This window comes from Leucoraja erinacea, chromosome 29 (genome assembly GCF_028641065.1).
Source record: "Leucoraja erinacea ecotype New England chromosome 29, Leri_hhj_1, whole genome shotgun sequence".
NCBI classification, from domain to species: Eukaryota; Metazoa; Chordata; class Chondrichthyes; order Rajiformes; family Rajidae; genus Leucoraja; species Leucoraja erinaceus.
The window spans coordinates 17,445,119-17,464,606 of NC_073405.1; the positions used below are offsets into that span (position 1 = coordinate 17,445,119).

Here is a 19,488-nt window from a genome sequence, read left to right on the forward strand (position 1 = left end):
ATTTGGATAATATGGTAAAAAAGGCACAATCTAAACATCTTGCCTCAGTTCTGGGCAGCCCCGCTCCTTAAAATAACAGCTCGTTTCCTGCTGGGGCCGCAGATGTTTGTTATTTTCACACCCAGGGTGCAGCTGATATCAACTGTACCAGACCTCTTTCTTTAAACGACAAGCACATTTTCATTAAAAAAGTTGGAGCATTGAAAAGAATGCATCTTCCACATTTACACTGCTCAATAATGCTGGAATATCCCATGGAGTTCTCTCCCACTGGATCAAGTCACAGACCTCACTCATCACAATATAAACCATGTGCTGAAGCTGATCTGAAATAATGTAAACTGATTGGTGTAGTACTAACTCTCTGCAGCCGTGGCTCAATGAATACAATTTCTCTATTAAAATTAACACAGTTGACTTCAATATCCTGATTTTATTTGAATTAGATTTATCACACTGATCAATTGAATGCATGAGTAGAATATATGACCAACAAGGCACTACTGTTCATTGATAGCATATTAAAATTCAACTGACAACGGCATGAGTCCATCAGCTCTATTTATAAGGTAGACACAAAATGCTAGAGTAATTCAACGGGTGAAGCAGTGTCTCTGGAGAGAAGTTTCGGGTTGAGACCCTTCTTCAGATAGCTCTATTTATAATATCAGTTCTATGGAGTGAAACAGAATTATTCACAGATGAAAAATAGAAACAAACACACAAAGGTCCCGACACAAAATGTCACCTATCCATGTTCTCCAGAGATCTTGCTTGACCTATTGAGTTACTCCAGCACTTTGTGGGTTTTTTTGTAAACCAGCATCTGTAGAAAGGTCTCGACCCAAATCATCACCCATTCCTTCACTCCACAGATGCTGCCTGTCCCGCTGAGTTACTCCAGTGTCTATCTGCAGTTCCTTGTGTACTCAGTAACGTTGGCTGAACAAAAACTGAACAGTTAACTTCCATTTTCCATCGTCTCCATTTTTAACATTTTGCTGTGAGGATTCTGTTGTAAGGAGAAAATTTTAGACACTTTGTGTGGTTGACATCTACCAACAATGCGACTTAACTTGCATCATTGTTCTCGGGGTTAAAGGATTCTACACAAATGAGAGAGTCATGGCTTTGGAAGCACTGGATCTGACAAAGGAAGGTGTTTGCTGGAGCCACGAGCTGCCATTTCATCTCCGTGACTGGACAGGGCAGAAACAAAGCAGGACACTAGGAAATAACTGCCATTACTAATAACTACCTTACTAACCGCTCCAAGTCAGGAGATGCTCAACTGGAATAGAGCTGCTCGCATTGGTGTCACTGTCTCAGCATCAGAGTTCAACATTGGAGGGTAAGAATCACAGACTCGCAGAATGGTTACATCACGGAAAGGTGCCTTTCAGCTTGTTGACTCCAAACCACTCCTATGTAAGAGAAGTCCAGCATCCCAACCCCCAGTCCTCTCCCCACAGCCCTGCAGATTCAGATACTGTACATGTCCAATTCCTTTCTGAACATTGCATTGATGCTCCACTGGTATTGCATTATATCGTGCTCTCTGTTGCACTGCTGCAAGTAAAAATGTCATCATTCCATTTTGCGACATGTGACAATAAAAGTTCCTTCACTCTTCTTCTTCACAGTCACTCAGCACTCTCCAGATACATAAATGTTCTTAAAGTCACTTTTCCATTCCCTTTTATTCCATTCCCCCTGATTCTTTGCCCTCTACCGATGTAAACAGTCTCTTCCTTTCTACTCTGTCGATTCCTTATAAGCTTTTAAATACTACTGTGAGATTTCCATTATCTGAACAAGACAATCCACACAACCAAAGTCAATCACATTTTAGTTACATTTTAATTTCTCTGTCAAGCTTTATTTGTCCTATCTGCCCATGGGAAAGTGGTAGTGACCTGTCTTCTGGAATGTTTACATTCCTACTGGTGAAGGTGCTCCAAGAGTGTGGGTGGATAGGGAGATCCAGGATTTATACTCATTAACAATAAAGGTCTATCAATATAAATGTCCAATACAGGATGCTATTGAAGCTTAGAAGTGACCATACAACCGTGGTGGTACAACCATGCATCTTCTGCCATGTGTTCTTGGTAGACAGTTTTGGACGTGTTATCGTTGTAACCTGGGGAAGTAACATGAGAGCATTTGTAGATTGGACACTGTGCCGATATTGTACTCCAGTGTTAGAAGTAATAAATCTTCAGGGTGGTGGTTAAGCAGCCATCCAATGGCTTGTCTTGTCTATGCCTTGTCTGAAACAGTGTTAAACATTAGGAATGTTGTTGGAGATGTGTTCATCTCGCTGGATGAAGAGTATTCCAATCAAGAGCACTTGACTTGGACCTTGTAAATGGTGAAAGTTTCTGCGGTATCGGGAGTTAGATCAATCAATTCAACATATGCTGCATTTGGCCTTTCTGTTCGTGGAGAATTCACAACTGGTCTAGTTGAATTTATGCTCAAGCTGATCCTCAGGAAATTGATCATGGTGGGGAAGAGGCTCAGAGATAATGATGGCATTGAATGCCAAAGGTAGGTGGTTAGACTTACACTTGTTAGACATGGTCATGGTCTGGCATTTCTATATTGTGGACATTACTTGCCACTTATCTGCCCATGTTTCAACATTGCCTAGATACACTGCATGCTGAAAGGCATTAAAGTCCCCAAATAGAGAACACCTGCCACCTCACCACTATCATTTCTTTTCCCATGGTTTTTTGATATGTTCCAGCGGGACTTCCATTGAGCCAATCCCATTGTATAAGACAGAAGAAAAACTGCTCACTACCAATCTGTTAGACTGGCATCAATACCTACAATCAAGGGTGTGAGATCAGGCCTCCTAGGAAATAATTACATGATTAAGCAGAATCAACACAGATTTGTGAAAATCACACTTTACTGATCAATTGGATGTCTGAGGATGTATCTGGTAAAATAGATGAATATTATACCCTGGGATTGCTGAATAATTATGAACTCAATATGTATGAGTTCAACAGCCCAGAGCTCAACAGAAAACGCCAGTTTTGGCCGAACCAGTGTTTTCTCAAAGTTCCTATCATGACTTACTTACTGTTGCTCTGTCTCTGCTGATGAGGACCTGTGTCACCTTGACTTGTGCTTTTCATTAAAACATGCACATACACCTCTAGATAGCTCTGTTCTTGCACTGTTTTTATATTTGTACACTCTGCTTGGTATTGCACTTTCAGATTCCTTCTACCAAACAGTAACTCCCACCATTCTTCTTTGTTAATTTATATATTGGACAAAGTCAACATAAGTTGATAGAATGTGACTTTCAGCAGCGGCTGAACCAGATAAGTGGCTAAGAGATTATTATCTCAGTGCAGATAGGTTGGCAAAGTGGAGACCTGGATGTTGTTGTACGCCAGTTGCTGAAGGCAAGCAGTGAGGAGGCCAAGGAGGAGATTGTCCATCTCACCAAACCTTTGACTCTCAATCGTGAGCGATTGTTGAATACCCTCCTCAAGTTTGGCTCCCAATGAAATACATTTCCAGTTTATGTTTATTCTGCAAATTTTCTACAACAGAATCATTCGTTCTGAAAACCAGTGGTGAATGAAGGTGCCCAGCTGCACAAACATTTTTCTCAATGTTTCTTGCTGCATGTTGCATCAAATTGGGAGTGGAGATGATGGGAATCATCTGGGAATGGAAAGCTAATGGGAAATTGTTAAACCTCTGGTAACAGCAATCCAGACAGAAAGTTAGCCAAACCTTAGTAGTCAAACTCCTCATGGAGATGATGCTACTATGATGTGCCTTTCACCATTGCATTAAATGTGTCAGCACACATTTTGGGGGAAATAGTATTTGAAGACCAAGACTGTAGCACTGGCACAAACCCATGGTCTACCGGGGAACTGTAATTCCTGCTTCCTATCTGTTTCTGACAACTGAACTTGCTACACCAGGCATCACATGACACTGCAGAAGAACCGCCAACAGTATCTCCATGGAATCCATCAAATTCATTGTAGACACCAGTGATACAATGCCATTGTCCACTCCAAGATAAACATCACCCGTTCTGTGGCCCTAGTCATGTCTAGTTGCCTGTGTTGTGCAGGTTGATTTGTTCGCATACCCTTGTCCGTACTCTTGCAACACATAGACTATTATAAGTTCTGTCATGGGTAAGGCCACACGCAAACTGGAGGATCAGCTCCTCATATTGTAGTTTACAACCCGACAGTATGAAGTCAATTCAAATAATTTCCCCATCTAACCCTTCTCTCGTTTCTATGCCTCCTCTACCACCTGGGTATGCATCTAATTCTCCCTACATCTGCCCCACTCACCCTGCTCCACCCCTTCACTCATCTCCCATCCCCATGTCCCCATTTTCCTATTATCTGTCCCTCTTTCCCTTCCCCTCTGCCTCTTCCCTTCCATTTCACTCTCTCTGGCTTTATACGATAATGACGACACAATCTTTTAACTTCTGAACTTCTGACAAGGTCTCACATGGCAGCAAAACAGTAAAATGCAGTGGGACCCATGGGTTGTGGCTCCTCGTCTGACTGATGAAGTAGAGGACAATGAAAGCTGAAGAAGTGGGGTGGGGTTGGGAAAAATACTGATAAGTCTGTGTCAGATGAGTGGTTGTGATTGGCAGATGGGTGGACTAAGTGACAAAGGCTGGAGACTAAAAGGGCACAAAAGCTTGTCAGTTACGGAGCGCAGAGGAAGGATGAAATATAAACCTCCTCTATTGCATTTGGAGCTCCTTATGTGGCCTCCTTTACATCAGTGAGACCAAGCATTTTGTAGACAACCATTTTGCCAAATACTTGCACTCTGTCCACCAAGGTCTGCTGGATCTCCCAGTTCCTGTCCTTTTAACTCACCTTCCCTTTCCCATACTGATCTTTCAGACCAGGAGGACCATGGACCTGATTTATAGGCATGTTCAAAGCCGTTTGAAGTAATGCAACATCACCACTAACTCCAGGGACTCTATGGCCCATGAGCATTCAGGTCGAAATGGAGCATTCGGCTTTGAAACTTGTACTTGTTGAGGTCATGTGTCAGCAACACAGACAAACCTATCTGTGATGGAGGGAGTGGACCAGCTCACTAACTACACACCCTCATACTGAAGGGTCTGTGATTCCACGTTAACCTCATTGGCCAGTTCATGTGGAACAAAACTGGAATTCACCCTCCATCCCTAGGGATTGGCTAAGAAGATTCACACCACATTCACCCTTCCCTCATTCACCCTCCTCTCATTGCTCCCCTACCCTACCATGTATGGAGGAATATTTAGTCCTTCATTGCCCTTCATTAATTATACCCCATTGCCACTATATTACATGCTCTTTTTCATCTTCTTTACAATGCTACTTTCCTAAGTTCATTCTCTGCCAAACCATCTTAAACCTCTCCTCTTTCTCCAGCTACACTATCCATGATGTGGCTCCTTCTAGGTCTTTGAGGAAGAATCGTGCAGGCCTTGGATGTGCCCATTCTGCAACTGGATCCTCCACTTCCTGACCCACAGCAATCAGTAAGGATGTCTGACAACTCCTACTCCACGGTATTTCTCAACACTGTTGCCCTGCAAGGCATTGTTCTCAGACACTTATTGTGCTCCCAATACACTCTCAACTGTGTGGCCAAATTCTGCTTTAACTTTGTTTACCGTTTGCAGATGATATCACAGTGCCACAACAATCAGATGGAGTAAAGGAAGGGCAGAGAGAGCAGGGTGCCACACAGATGCCCTGACCCATCTGCCACTTCTTTGTCTCTCTAGTGGTTTCCCGCTCCCCCACTGCCAGCACTCACTTTAGGTGGAGGATGACCACCTCCTGAAACCTGCTGCACATGAAACAATCGGCCTTGGGATCAAGGTCCATTTGGGCATGGACTGTTGGTGCTCGAGCTCCAAACGCAGAGCTTGAGCTGATCTAACTGGCATCACTTCCTGTATCTGAGCTTCCAGGAATCAGGAAGCATTGTAAGTTCCCAGGCCCCACTGTTTGCCCATTTCTATGACTTAGAGATTCCCTCCCATGAGAGAGTCCCTCTCAATGAATAAAGAATTCAATCAAAACACTATGACTATTCAATGGACCTTTGCCCAACTTCAACCAAACAAACGTATTTAATTCCCTGGGTCTTTGTTGAAGACAATTGGTTGTGTAACTCACTGGGACCCTGTCTCCTGCTCTATGTTTACACAAAGTATTTCACTAGACCCTGGGACTGATCAAGCTTTAATTTTCCACATTCTTGGAATACGGATGCCACTGGCAAAGCCAGTTGTTGCCATTCCAGTGGTGCCTGGACACATTAATGGCTGAGGCCCTTCTATTGGTGGTTGTAGACAACTGACTGGGTTGCTGGGAAACTTCTGAGGCAGGCTGTGGGACTGGAAACATTCACAGGGAAGCATGGAAGTTAATGAGTCTTCTGGTGTTTCAGGTCATCAACAATTCATTGTGACTGAGACCATTTTCCATCCTCACGCTTAGATTGCATACGTAGGTTTAGGGATTCCTTAAATGATACAGCATTGAAACAGGTCATTTGGCACACGTTGTCCATTCCAACCAGGATGCCAATCACAAATAATCCAATTTCCCGGCATTTGACACACCTGTAAACCATTCCTATCCATGCACTCTAAATGCTTGCTCCTCTGACAGCTCATTCCATATACCCATCCCCTTTGTGTGAAAAACCTGACCCATAGCACATCTTCAAACGATGCCCTCTTGTATTAGACTGTGACTATCTACCTTATCTATACCCCGCACACTTTATAAGCTTCTAGAAAGGTCACCTCTAGCCTTCCTCCACTCAAGGGACTAAAGGTTCAAGCCTTTACAATCTCTCCTTATGAATCAAACCGTCCAAACTAAGCTTGTGCACCTGATCTGAACTGTTTCTAGATCCAACATATATTCTTTGAGCATGGCAGGAACTGAGCACAATATGCCAAGTGCAGCCTAAACAAGGGCCCCTCGGTCCTGCAACACTGTCTGAGTCAAATATATTTTTCCCATTCATTTTCCTACTTTCCCAGTTAAAGTTTGGTTGCAAACGTAGACAGTATTTTCCACGTGTCCACTATACCCCAATTCTTGCGTCATATACAGATTTAATAATCATGCCACCTTCATTCTCATCCAAATCATGAATATATGTGACAAGCAACATTGGCCCTAACACCAGTCCCTGTGGCACCACTGGTCACAGACGAACTTGAGAAACAATGCTCTACTATCACCCTCTCTGTCTTACCACCAAGCCAATGTTGGATTCTCAATTGTAGCGGTGGGTTTCAACTTAAAGTCTAAATTAGTACGAAAAAACAAACTGACTGAGGAATTCCGGGTTTAAAGAATCATCTGTGGAGGAAATTACACAGACCGCGTTTTGGGCCAAGATTGAAGTAGGGTCCCGACCGCACATCTCCAACCCCTCGTGCCTGAAGCCTGCACTGTCCCACCGTGTTGTGTATTGAGGTGCGAGGAGCATCTCTGGACTGAGGGATGAAGTGTTGCAACCACTGACTCGGGGGAATGGTTGGAGAAGGTGGGGGATATCAGACAACAAACGACCTGTTCATTCACGGGTTGTGTTTAACAGAGCAGTCAGTGGCTGACATTGTCACCGCATCAACCCGACCATGTCTGATGGCGTGTCTGATGGCGAATAGGAGGGTTTCAGATGTGACCCGCCCTGATTTGCACGGATTTCCGTCCTGTGGCAATGGCTCTATAAGTGGGTTCCATCGGCAGCGGCGTCCACAGTCTCACAAATACAGCGGCTGGAGTGAGGCAGGAAACTGAGAGCAGCAACCATGAAAACGCTGTGCTTTTTGTCGTCTCTGGTACTGTGGCTGGGCTGTAAGTACAGGTGGCAAATGTGCGGGCAGTGATGTGGGCTCTTGGGGGTTACATTAAATAGTTAAAATTGAATTCCTTCTACTTTACAGCCGGAGAGTGTCAGACTCTGACTCAACCTGCGACCGTGTCGGTGAATCCAGGGGTCACGGCCACGCTGGAATGCAACATCGGGACAGATGATAACCAATATGTTTATTGGTACAAGCAGACGTTGGGAACAACTCCTCAATGGGTTCTCCGGTATCATCAGTCAGAGGCCGCCCCGACCTATGGGTCTGGGTTCAGCAGCGACCGTTTCACATCGAAAGCCAACGGCGCCGGCACCGTTTACCAGTTGATCATAAGCAAGGCGGAGGTGAATGACGCTGCCGTCTATTACTGTATGAAGTGGGTTTCAGCGAGCAGTATTTACGCACAGTGAGAAAGGGTCGAACAAAAACTGGAGGCAACAAATATGATGCACTTTACATCTTTGAAACGATGAAAACATTCTAATCTTTCATTCTTCACAAAGTCGCTTTAATTTTATCCTTTATACAGTATTTCCCAATTTTAATATATCATTTTTTTTGAAGAATCGTTGTCCCACCGCCTACTGCCGGGATTCGATGCCGTTTAATGTCAAGCCTGGCGATGCGGCTGTGAGTTCATCCCTTCCCCACCCACACCGGCAGGGACACTCGGGATGTGTGAAGTCGACTTTCATGCAGAAACTGGAGCGTCTGCCCGTGTTTTCTGTCTGATTCCAGGGCCCGGGATAACTGTCAGGGCTGAAGCCGGAACCACACACTGTGGGGGGTGTTCGGCCCAGGGACCAAGCTCTTTGTTACAGGTAAGTGTCTGGGAAATCATCCCGCAATTACTAACCGCGAGAATACGGTCAGTTGGCAGCTAATATTTCAACCTTTATTATTATCTGGCTAATTTTATCGAGAATTTTTATTTTGCAATCCATTTGAGTTCAGTGTCCAGCACCAGTTCCAATAAATATAGTTGTGTTCAGTGAATTGTTACTGTATTTTAATGACCACATTCTCTACTTCGTGAAGCGTGTTTGTTATTTCAAAAAGGTGCACTTTAACCTTTATTATTTCCTGGCTAATTTCACAGAGAGGATGTTAATTTTTCAATTAATGTGAGTTCTGTGCCCAGCGCCAATTCAACTAAATGTTGTTGTGTTTAGATATTTTTGTCACTGTCTTTGATTGACCACACTTCTCTTTTTCGTGAAGTTTGTTTGATTCAAAAAGGTGCACTCTCCGTGAATCGGTTTTGAACCAAAAAATATTTAATCAATTATTTACAATAATATTTACAGTACGAAATCAATCAAAACAAAATCCACCGCCATAATTCAAGGCAAACAAATATACTAAATACTATACTATACAACTTTAGTACAATCCTTATTGAGAATGACTTCCACCCCACGCAGAGCCCAACATTCCCGGAAATCCCCCAGGGCGCCCGTGGACAGCGCGTAATCCCTCTCAAGTATCACCCGGGTGCGGCGGTAACCCCAGAAAAGGGGCAGGCTGCCGGCTCGGGCATTAATCATTCTCTTTGTGGTGCAGTTGCTCTGTCTCTGCATGTGCTTGTGAAAATTGTCTGCCTGAGACTAACTTCATCTCTGAGTTTGCGCGGTGTTACTCCCGTTAGTTTATCCGCTTTGTGCCGGTTTGATCCAAGTGAACTTGAGGGGTCCCAGCTGCCTAAAGTGGAGCCCGGTGTCACAGTGGGGAGAGGACATTGGCGACTGGAGACAGCCCGGGGTAGTTGAGGCAGTGGAACTATACGTTTCACTATTGCATGAGGATCCCACAGCGGAATCTCCCCCGGAATTTCACGGAACCTCTAATCCTCCCGGTGACGACGGAACTCTCCCGCAGACACCCGCCCAATAAAGGCACCTCTCCGTTCCCCAGTCCAACCCAGCGGCATGAACTAGGGCAAAGTCTCCGCGCATCCCACCTCTCCGCATCTCCTCCATCAAAAGTCGGATAATCAGCTCCACAGTTCGCAACGATATATCCCTCCCGGGATCTCACCGTCCCTCGCCAACAAACAGAGCCACCCTGTGTGCTGGTCTTTTCTTGCTTCCAGTTCATTCCCCGATACATTCAGCCTAAAGAAGGGCCCCGACCTGAAACCTCCTGTTCTAGCATTTTGTGTCCATCTTTCCTAAAACAGGAACTTGGCCTCACATCTCTAGTTCCCCGGAGTTGATCCATGCGACGACCTCCATGGGCACCGCTCCGTCCCTCAGTGAGACTCGGGTCCCCACTAGAGGAAGCTGCAACTGTCAAACGCTGAGATGACCGAGCTCTTCCGTCACCTGAAACATGTCTTCTCTTGTTCCAATTGCAGCTTCGCAGCTCCCAGACCCTTCAGTGAAACTGCTGGGGCCGTCAGACGAGGAGATGTCCGCTAAAGGAGCGGGCACCTTAGTTTGCCTGGTCAGTAAACTGTCCGCGGGCTTCCCCGCCGTCAGCTGGACAGTGGACGGGAGTCCGCCGAGCAGTGAGGTGCAAACCAGCGCGGTGAGGCGGGACACGGACAACACCTTCAGTCTCAGCAGCTACCTGGCGGTGCTCGGCGCAGACTGGAGCAGTGGGAAGTTGTACTCCTGCACAGTTCAGCAAGGAACAGCCTCGAAAATATCCGCCACAATCACACAATCCAGCTGTTAAAGTGAGTGAGCGCGGCTCCGGGCGTGTTTGCTCCCGGATTACCGGGAGATCACTGCCTCTCATCTTCCTCCCACTGTGTGCGCCCGCTGTTCTCTGTATTACCTGCTTCCGATCCGCTTTCTCCTGTTTCCACCGTGTTATTGAAACATTTGTACTCGTGTTTATTGTTGTTCTGTTTCTCCCACCTCTAGGCGACACGGGTTAAAGTGGTCAGTAACTTGGCTTCATCAGCAATTTCAACATGAATTGTTTTCTCTGGCAACAGGCATGGATCTGACTAATAGAAATAATATATGTTTGTAATTTTTCATCAGTATCAGACTGACGGTCTGCAACGACGTCAAACTACCAATAAAGATGATCAATGTTGGAATTATTTCCCTGTGTGTGTCGTTAACTTGGAATCTCTTCCCAATCTGACACTGGGTGGGAGGAGGGAGGAGACTCGTCTCTCTGTTCCGGTTCGTGTCCTTTGTTCCGTGAAGTGAGAGGAAAGCGCTCCTTCGCGGCAGCCTTGGACATGGGATATCAGGGAAGACCGGGTGGAAGTTCCATTGCTGGGATACTGTAAAGAATGACAAGTGAAGGGCTGGGGGTATTCAGGTGGTCAGACAGTATCGACAGAGAGCGTTTAAGTAGAAGTTACATTGCGGGCCATTGAACAGAACAGACCACTTCTGACACAAACTGGAAGGACTGGTTGTCTGAAATGGGAGAGTTGTAGACTGGATCGAAGCGTTGATACCCGAATTTGTGTTGGTGACCGGGTATAGGAGTCTAGGGACAGACTGGCCGGAGAGGGAGAGGGGAGGAGAAATGAGTGAGTCGTTCGCTGTGGGGTGGGGGTGTGGGGGGGGGGGGGGGGGGGGGGGGGGGGGGGGGTCCCAGTTGTCGAGGCTGTAGCGTCTGGTGTGGGCTGGTGGGTGACAGGGCGTGGGCGGGGATTGGTTTCTCATCAGTTCATCAACACTTCTCAGGTGCAGAATCCTCACCCTCCCTAACTTCTCCCCCTCCCCACCCGCCAGATCCCTCCGGCACCTCTACCTCCCCCCTCCCCAACCACATTGCACGTCGGTGGACGGGGTTAAGTCTAGGAATTCAAAGGTTTCAAATATATTTTATTGTCACGTGCACCAATTAAGGTACAGTGATAGTCGTATTACCATACAGCCATACTAAAAAGCAACAATACACACAACTACATAAAAGTTGACATAACATCCACCACAACGGATTTCCCACATTCGACTGAACTGTGAGTCCACCATCCATGAGTGACTGAACTGTGAGTCCAAGAATCTATTCGGCTCACAATGTCCATACTAGCCTTCTGGAAACCAGTCCCTTTGGCCCACAACACCATTCATCGCCAGCAAGCACCCCCACCCCCACTGGTCACCAATATTGGAATTGGTGGAGAGGTGCAATATTGCGTTTGGGGACTAGCCATCCCGTGGGAGAATGGGACCCAACCAGTCTTGGTCTCACGAGGGTTGCCCATGGAAGAAAGAGGACGGTGTGAAATGGGAGCGGGAACAACTGAATCTGAACCTGGCAGTCCTGGCAGCCGCCGTGACCCCAACACCAGACGCCGCTCCGCACGGGTCATTGTCTCCCCCACCGCCTGGCCCACGCCACCTTCACTCACCCCCCCCCCCACCCCCCCCCCCCCCCCCCCCGCTGGGCCCACGCCACCTCCCCATTGGGCCCATGCCACCCCCGCCGGGCCCACGCCTTACTTCCCCCCACCGCAGGCCCTCTCCTCTCCCCCCCAGCCGCGGGCCTCCCCCTCTCCCCACGATGCGGGCCCACTCCTTGGGTTTAGACTCTGTTGCATGCTGCGAGGGGCAAGAAGAGTGTTTAATTGTATATGCACCAAAAAACGCTACAATGAAATCATTACCTGCCGCAGAACAACAAGTCTGCAAGAACAGTATTCATAGATAATACAATATCCATTCATATAACAATGATCTATTCACAGCTAGATCTATTCATAGATAACACAATAAACAAAAAACAGTAATACCTTAATAAACATTATTTTGAGCGGCACAGTGGTGCAACGATAGAGTTGCACCCTCACAGCGCCAAAGACCCGGGTTTGATCCTGATTACGGGTGCTGTCTGTGTGGAGTTTGTACGTTGTCCCTGGGACCGCATGGATTTTATCCGAGTGCTCTGGTTTCCTCCCACACTCCAAAGACTTGTAGGTTAATTGTCTTCAGTAAGTTGTAAAATTGTCCCTAGTGTGTAGGATAGTGCTAGTGCATGGGGTGATCGCTGGTCGGCACGGACTCGGTGGGCCGAAGGGCCAGTTTCCGCCCTGTATCTCTAAAGTCTAAAAAGCCCCAAAGTCCTTAGTGTAACCAAGACGGTTCGTTGTTCTTAGTTTAGTTAGTGTTTGTAGTGTTCAAGAGGTCGATGGCTGTTGGGTAGGAGCTGAAGAAGGTCTCGACACAAAATGTCATTCCTTCTCTCCAGAGGTGCTGCCTGTCCCGCTGAGATACTCCAGCATTTTATGTCTACCTTCGAATTTTAAAAAACCCAGCATCTGCAGTTCTTTCCTACAGAGCTTATTTAGTTTAGTTTATACAACGAGGGATCAGGCCCTTCAGCCCACCAAGTCAGCACCGACCAGCGACCCCTGCACACTACCATTATCCCACACACACTAGGAACAATTTACAATTATACCAATCCAATTAACCTACGTCTTTGAAATGTAGGAGGAAATTGGGGGGAGAGAGGAGAGAGAGATGGGGGGGGGGGGGGGGGGAGAGGCCGGGGGAGAGAGGAGGGGGGAGAGGAGGGGGGAGAGAGGAGGTGGGGAGAGGGAGAGGGGGTGAGAGGAGGGCGGGAAGAAGAGAAGAGAGGGGAGAGGAGGGAGAGGAGAGGGAGAGGAGGGGGGAGAGGGGGCGGGGTATGTAGGAGGGGGGGGGGGGGGGTGGAGCGGGGGGGGGGGAAGAGAGGAGGGGGGAGAGGAGGGCGGGAAGAAGAGATGGGGAGAGGAGGGAGGGGGGAGGGGGAGAGGGGGGGGGAGGGGAGGGGTGGAGGGGTTATGAAGGGGAGGGAGGGGAGGGGGGGGGGGGGGGGAGGGGGGGGGGGAGGGGGGGGGGGAGCAGCGGGGGAGGAGGGCAGCGTGGAGTGAGCAGCGGAGAGCTGCATCATTCGCAGCATGAGCAAGACGACGCAGATCCATCGTGACGTTATCAGCGAAAGAGTCGTTTCAAAGTTTATTTCAAAGTTTTGTCGGAATCTTGAACATTTTCATTAATAACTCGAGAAATAAAGCATGAAATTTTCAGATAAGGAGATTTTGGGCTCCACAGAAAAAATCTCTACCGGAATATGTCAGAAATGTTACCGTTACCGCATCATGTTTTCGAGAAGATGTGATTATACACATACATAGAAACATAGAAAATAGGTGCAGGGGTAGGCCATTTGGCCCTTTGAGCTTGCACCGCCATTCAATATGATCATGGCTGATCATCCAACTCAGTATCCTGTACCTGCATTCTCTCCATACCCCCTGATCCCTTTAGCCACCAGAGCCACATCTAACTCCCTGTTAAATATAGCCAATGAACTGGCCTCAACTACCTTCTGTGGCAGAGAGTTCCAGAGATTCACCACTCTCTGTGTGAAAAATATTTTTCTCATCTTGGTCCTAAAGGATTTCCCCTTTATCCTTAAACTGTGACCCCTTGTCCTGGACTCCCCCAACATCGGGAACAATCTCCCTGCATCTAGCCTGTCCAACCCCTTAAGAATTTTGTAAGTTTCTATAAGATCCCCCCTCAATCTCCTAAATTCACACACACACACACATCCAAGATCAGAGTTTTATAAGTATAGAGATGTTATTTATTTTTTATATTATTAAATCAAAACCAAGAATTATAAATTCACATTTCAAAAGTGGTTTCATAATTCAGTAGTACTGATTTTCAGTATTCCATACTGATATTTGAGAATACAGGTACATGAGGTTGCATGCAAAATACTGATTATCAAAAATCCAGTTTCTGTGTAGTACATTCTGTAGATTGGCTATTTCATACTAGCCAATTATGGTGTTTGTTACTAGTAACTCTGCCTACTATGTACTTCATATTATCAAGAGCTTGCTTACGCTAGTTAGAATGAACAGCAGCTCGGAGATGTGATGATTGCAGATCCTTGCTGTATGTAGATTTAATAAATATGTGTTGTATCTTGATGTGGGTTCGAGTTGACTCATTACATGGTGTCAGAGAGTAAATCTTGCTCCGCGCATGAGCAAGACGACGCAACTCGTGTCGCCGTCCCAAGTCCTCTGAAACATCAGTGGTGGGGGATCAACGTGGAGGGAGCAGCGGGGAAGGGAAGAAGGATCTCCTGTGGCGTTCGTTGCTACATCTTTTAATGGATTGTCTAGATACTTTGTGCCCCAGTGTGTCATGGATTGAACATTACGGTCAATATGAACTCACAGAAATCCCCTCCATGAACCTCCCATTATCCAAGGACTGGATGGTGGCCTCTCCACAGAAAAAATCATCCTGGACCAGTCCAGTTTATTGTCCACCTACAAGGTATTTGCCAAAATGCATCCACACTATTGATGGAGGACAGGGGACAAGGGTGTTCATCTCCTCCTAAAGTCCAACACTAACTCCTTAGTAAAATGTGAGCTGCAGGTGATCGATGTGATCAACACATACTTGTGTGCTAGAAACCCCGAAAATAGGTATTTTAACTCACTAGTTCCATTTTCTCCCAATGGCCCATCGCCTTAGCTTGGGCATCTTGCCATGAAAATCTATCCCCAAATATCATCATCTCAAATTCCATCTCCATCTGTATTCTTTTCAGAATCAGTTTCCTGTGATCCTCCCTTCTCTTTGGGTAGGGTGTGATCCCTAGAATGATTACATCTCCAATGACTTACTACCACATCTAACTCCCTGTTATGGGTATAGCAATGGTTTCAGCCTCAACTTCCTTCTGTGGCAGATTCTTTTTTAGAGCAAAGACAAGTTGGAGCAAAACGTGAAGTTGTGGCCTTTATAGAGCTTTGGTTGTGAGGAAAGGATTAGCAGGTCAACAATGAAAAATGTACAAATGGTGATAGAGGGAGTGAAAGGAGGGGGAGGGGTTATTATGCTTTAGTCAATGGAATTGAGAACGTCATGGTGGCCACTCAAGAGAGGACATGGTTTGTCCATTAGGCAATATGGATAGAGCTCAAAAAATACTGCAATCACTCTAATGGTATTCTATATTAGCTTCTCAAATGGGCAGCAGTTGGAGGAACGAAACGTAAATAAATTGCGGAAATATGCAAAAGCAAAAAACAGGGTTGTCGTGGTTGGACTTAAAATCCTCAATATTGACCCAGGACTTAATACAAAAACACAAATTGCCAGTTCAGCAGAATCATAGCCTGTATTGTAAACCCCTATCTGCAGTTCTGAATTTGATAAGTTTCTCAAAAATGTCAGCATAAGAATAGAGCAGTAAAGGTATATGGTGTGCCCCCTTCATATCTCCTAAATTGTATGACATTGGTTAGACTGCATTTGGAATATCATCAGGTCTCTATCATTACAAGATGTGGAGACTTGAGAATACAGATATGTTTGCCATGTTATGCTATTTTTTATTTTTATTAAAAGTTTAGGCAAACCTGGAATGTATTGTCTGCATCATTTGTGGGAGAACCAACAGTAGATAAAATTATGAGGGCATTTCCGTGCAAATAAAACTTTTTCCCAAAAGTAGCTTAAAGTAAATCAAAACAAATAATTGTGGGAGTTTCTTTATGCAGTGTGTGGTGGGTGCCTGGAATGCATGCTGGGGTGGAGGAGGAAGCAAATTCAGTATTCCTTGTACTGTGGATATTATGGGGAATACAGGGATATGGTTGCATGCAAATACTGATTATCAAAAATCAGTTTCTGTGTAGTACATTGTGTAGATTGGCTATTTCATACTAGCCGTTCTATGGTGTTTGTTACTAGTAACTCTGCCTACTATGTACTTCATATTATCAAGAGCTTGCTTACGCTAGTTAGAATGAACAGCAGCTCGGAGATGTGATGATTGCAGATCCTTGCTGTATGTAGATTTAATAAATATGTGTTGTATCTTGATGTGTGTTCGAGTTGACTCATTACATGGTGTCAGAGAGTGAATCTTGCCCACTCCGCGCATGTTTATCGGGTTTTATTTTCTTCTGATTATTTTGTGTATTTTATATCTTAATCATGGCAAACTCATGTCGCCGTCCAAGTCCTCTGAAACCCCCCCCCCCGCGGGACCAGTGGTGGGGATCAACGTGGAGTGAGCAGCGGGGAGCTGCTCCCAGGGAAGAAGGATCTCCTGTGGCGTTCTGTGCTACATCTTGGTGGAACCAGTCAGTTGCTGAAGATACTCCTCAGGTTGCCCAGTGTGTCATGGATGGGGGTGAGCTGTACGGTCCAAGATGCTGCACAGTTTGAGAAGCATCCTCCCCTCCAAGACCACCTCCCATGAATACAACTCCACCCCCAGGATGGTGCCAGCCTTCCTGATGAGTGTCCGCGGCCTTCACCCTACAAAGTACAGCCGGCTCTGTCCCTTCCTGTACGGAGCCTCAGCTTTCCTGGACCAGTCCAGTTTATTGTCCAGGTACACTCCAAGGTATTTGTACTCCTTGGTAAACTGCACATCCACACCTATTGATGGAGACAGGGGACAAGGGTGTTCATCTCCTCCTAAAGTCCACCACTAACTCCTTAGTCTTGTCAATGTTGAGCTGCAGGTGATTCAGCTCACACCACTCAACACTTCCCTTGTGTGTCTCTTCTTTATTACCCCGATATCTGCTTTGGCGTCCCGTATTTTAACTCACTGGCAGTCCAACTAGCCTTTCTCCCACCACTGACTGCCATGCCTTCAGCCATCCAAATCCTGGGAATCTTTGAAATTCTCTCCCCAAAATATCCCTCCTCTCAACATCCATCTCCATCTGTATCTTTTCAGAATCCTTTTCTTTGATCCTCCAAAACCTCTTTGGGTGCCTTGGTGTTCAGTTAGACTGATTACATCTCCAACTGATTTACTCCACTTGAGGTAAGTCTGGTTTTATTGGGTAACAGTCTGGTTTCAGGCTCCTGATTTCCTTCTTCAGGAGGATTTTTTTTTTAAGAGGCAGATTTTAAAACAACCTTTGGGCGCAAAGACAAGTTGGAGCAAAACGTGGAATGATGAAGTTGTGGCCTTTATAGAGATTTGGTTGTGAGGACAGGATTAGCAGGTCAACAATCCAGAATTTCAATGTTACAAATGTGATAGAGGGAGGAAAAGGAGGGGGGGGGTTATTGCTTTACTAATCAATGAGAATTGAGAACGTCATGGTGGCACTCAAGAGAGGACATTTGGTTTGTCCATTAAGGCAATATGGATAGAGCTCAAAAATACGTAGGTGCAATCACTCTAATGGTATTCTATTATTAGCTTCTCAATGGGCAGCAGTTGGAGGAACAGAAACGTAGATAAATTGCGGAAATATGCAAAAGCAACAGGGTTGTCGTGGTTGGCGACTTTAACTTCCTCAATATTGACCAGGACTTAATACAAAAACACAAATTGCTCAGTAACTCAGCAGAAGTGACATTTCAGCAATTTGTGCCTATATTGTAAACCCGTATCTGCAGTTCCTGGTTAATGGTAATATGCATTCATATGCAGAGAAATCATAAGAGTCCACAGTTCTCTAAAAATGTCAGCACAAGTGAATAGAGCAGTAAAGGTATATGGTGTGCCTGCCTTCATTAGTTAAGGCATTGAGTCGGGAAATCATGACGCAGCATTGTATGACATTGGTTAGACTGCATTTGGAATATCATGTGCAGTTCTTTGCTTTATTACAAGATGTGGAGACTTGAGAATACAGATGATGTTTGCCAGAAAGCTGCTTGGTTCACAGGGTTTTAGGTCTAAAAGGTTAGGCAAACCTGGAATGTATTGTCTGCAACATCAGAGATTGAGTGGAGACCAACAGTAGATAAAATTATGAGGGGCATTGATAGTGCAAATATAAACTTTTTCCCCAAAGTAGCTTTAAAGTGAAAGGGGTAAATTTTAAATAATTGTGGGAGTTTCTTTATGCAGTGTGTGGTGGGTGCCTGGAATGCATGCCTGGGGTGGAGGAGGAAGCAAATACAATTGTGGCGCTTGTTAAGCTTTCGTGGATACATAGATATGCAGGGAATGGAGGGATATGGATCAGGTGCTTACAGAGATTAACTTTGCATCATGTTTGGTACAGACATTGTGTGTCCAAGATCCTGTTCCTATGCTGTTTGTTCTATGTTCCATATAGCACTACTAATTGAAACTAATGCACACTGCATCATTAATGGATAAATGAAACCATGGAATAAATCTGTGAATTGTTAACATCTTGGCGAGAGCAGAAACTGAGACATTTGACCAATGGGACATTCAGTGATGATAGCATCAAAAATGTCACAATGAAGATGAGTTTCACTGATCACGTATCAAATACGTGAAAGCATTTAATCTACTTGAACATACATTGGAGATGTAGTCAGTGTTTAACTCAATTAAGGTATTTTAATGTGATAGTTCCATTTGCCTGCATTTGACCCATATCCATCTAAACCGTTCCTATCCATGTACATCTATCCATGTATTTATATCTCAAGATCAAGTAGGACCAAGCTTTGGTTCTTTTTCAAAATGGATCAATTGATCTTCCTGGAGAATGCAGTTACAACCAGCTACCTTGCTCTGGCGTTACATGTTAAAACTCAGCCAGTTTTCACCACTCCAGCTTGCTATCAACATCCCTGATTGTTGGGTGCGAGAGGGCAGCACTGGGCTCAGTTCTA

General features: G+C 45.5%; 1 protein-coding gene across 1 annotated transcript; it reads left to right on the forward strand.

The window, feature by feature from the left end:
• Positions 1-7,798: 7,798 nt before the first annotated feature.
• Positions 7,799-10,979, forward strand: LOC129711267 (immunoglobulin lambda-1 light chain-like). Its single transcript, XM_055658788.1, has 4 exons — positions 7,799-7,913; positions 8,003-8,330; positions 8,690-8,745; positions 10,281-10,979. Exons 1-4 carry the CDS (start codon positions 7,868-7,870, stop codon positions 10,601-10,603), a joined length of 753 nt encoding a protein of 250 aa, XP_055514763.1. The 5' UTR covers positions 7,799-7,867; the 3' UTR covers positions 10,604-10,979.
• Positions 10,980-19,488: the final 8,509 nt, after the last annotated feature.

What these genes read in the sequence shown, in the direction of transcription:
- LOC129711267 (XM_055658788.1), top strand. Translation starts at nt 7,868, where the DNA reads ATGAAAACGCTGTGCTTTTTGTCGTCTCTGGTACTGTGGCTGGGCT. An exon ending in TCTGGTACTGTGGCTGGGCT is followed by an intron (nt 7,914 to 8,002) that starts GTAAGTACAGGT and finishes TCTACTTTACAG; the next exon opens with CCGGAGAGTGTCAGACTCTG. An exon ending in GACCAAGCTCTTTGTTACAG is followed by an intron (nt 8,746 to 10,280) that starts GTAAGTGTCTGG and finishes TTCCAATTGCAG; the next exon opens with CTTCGCAGCTCCCAGACCCT.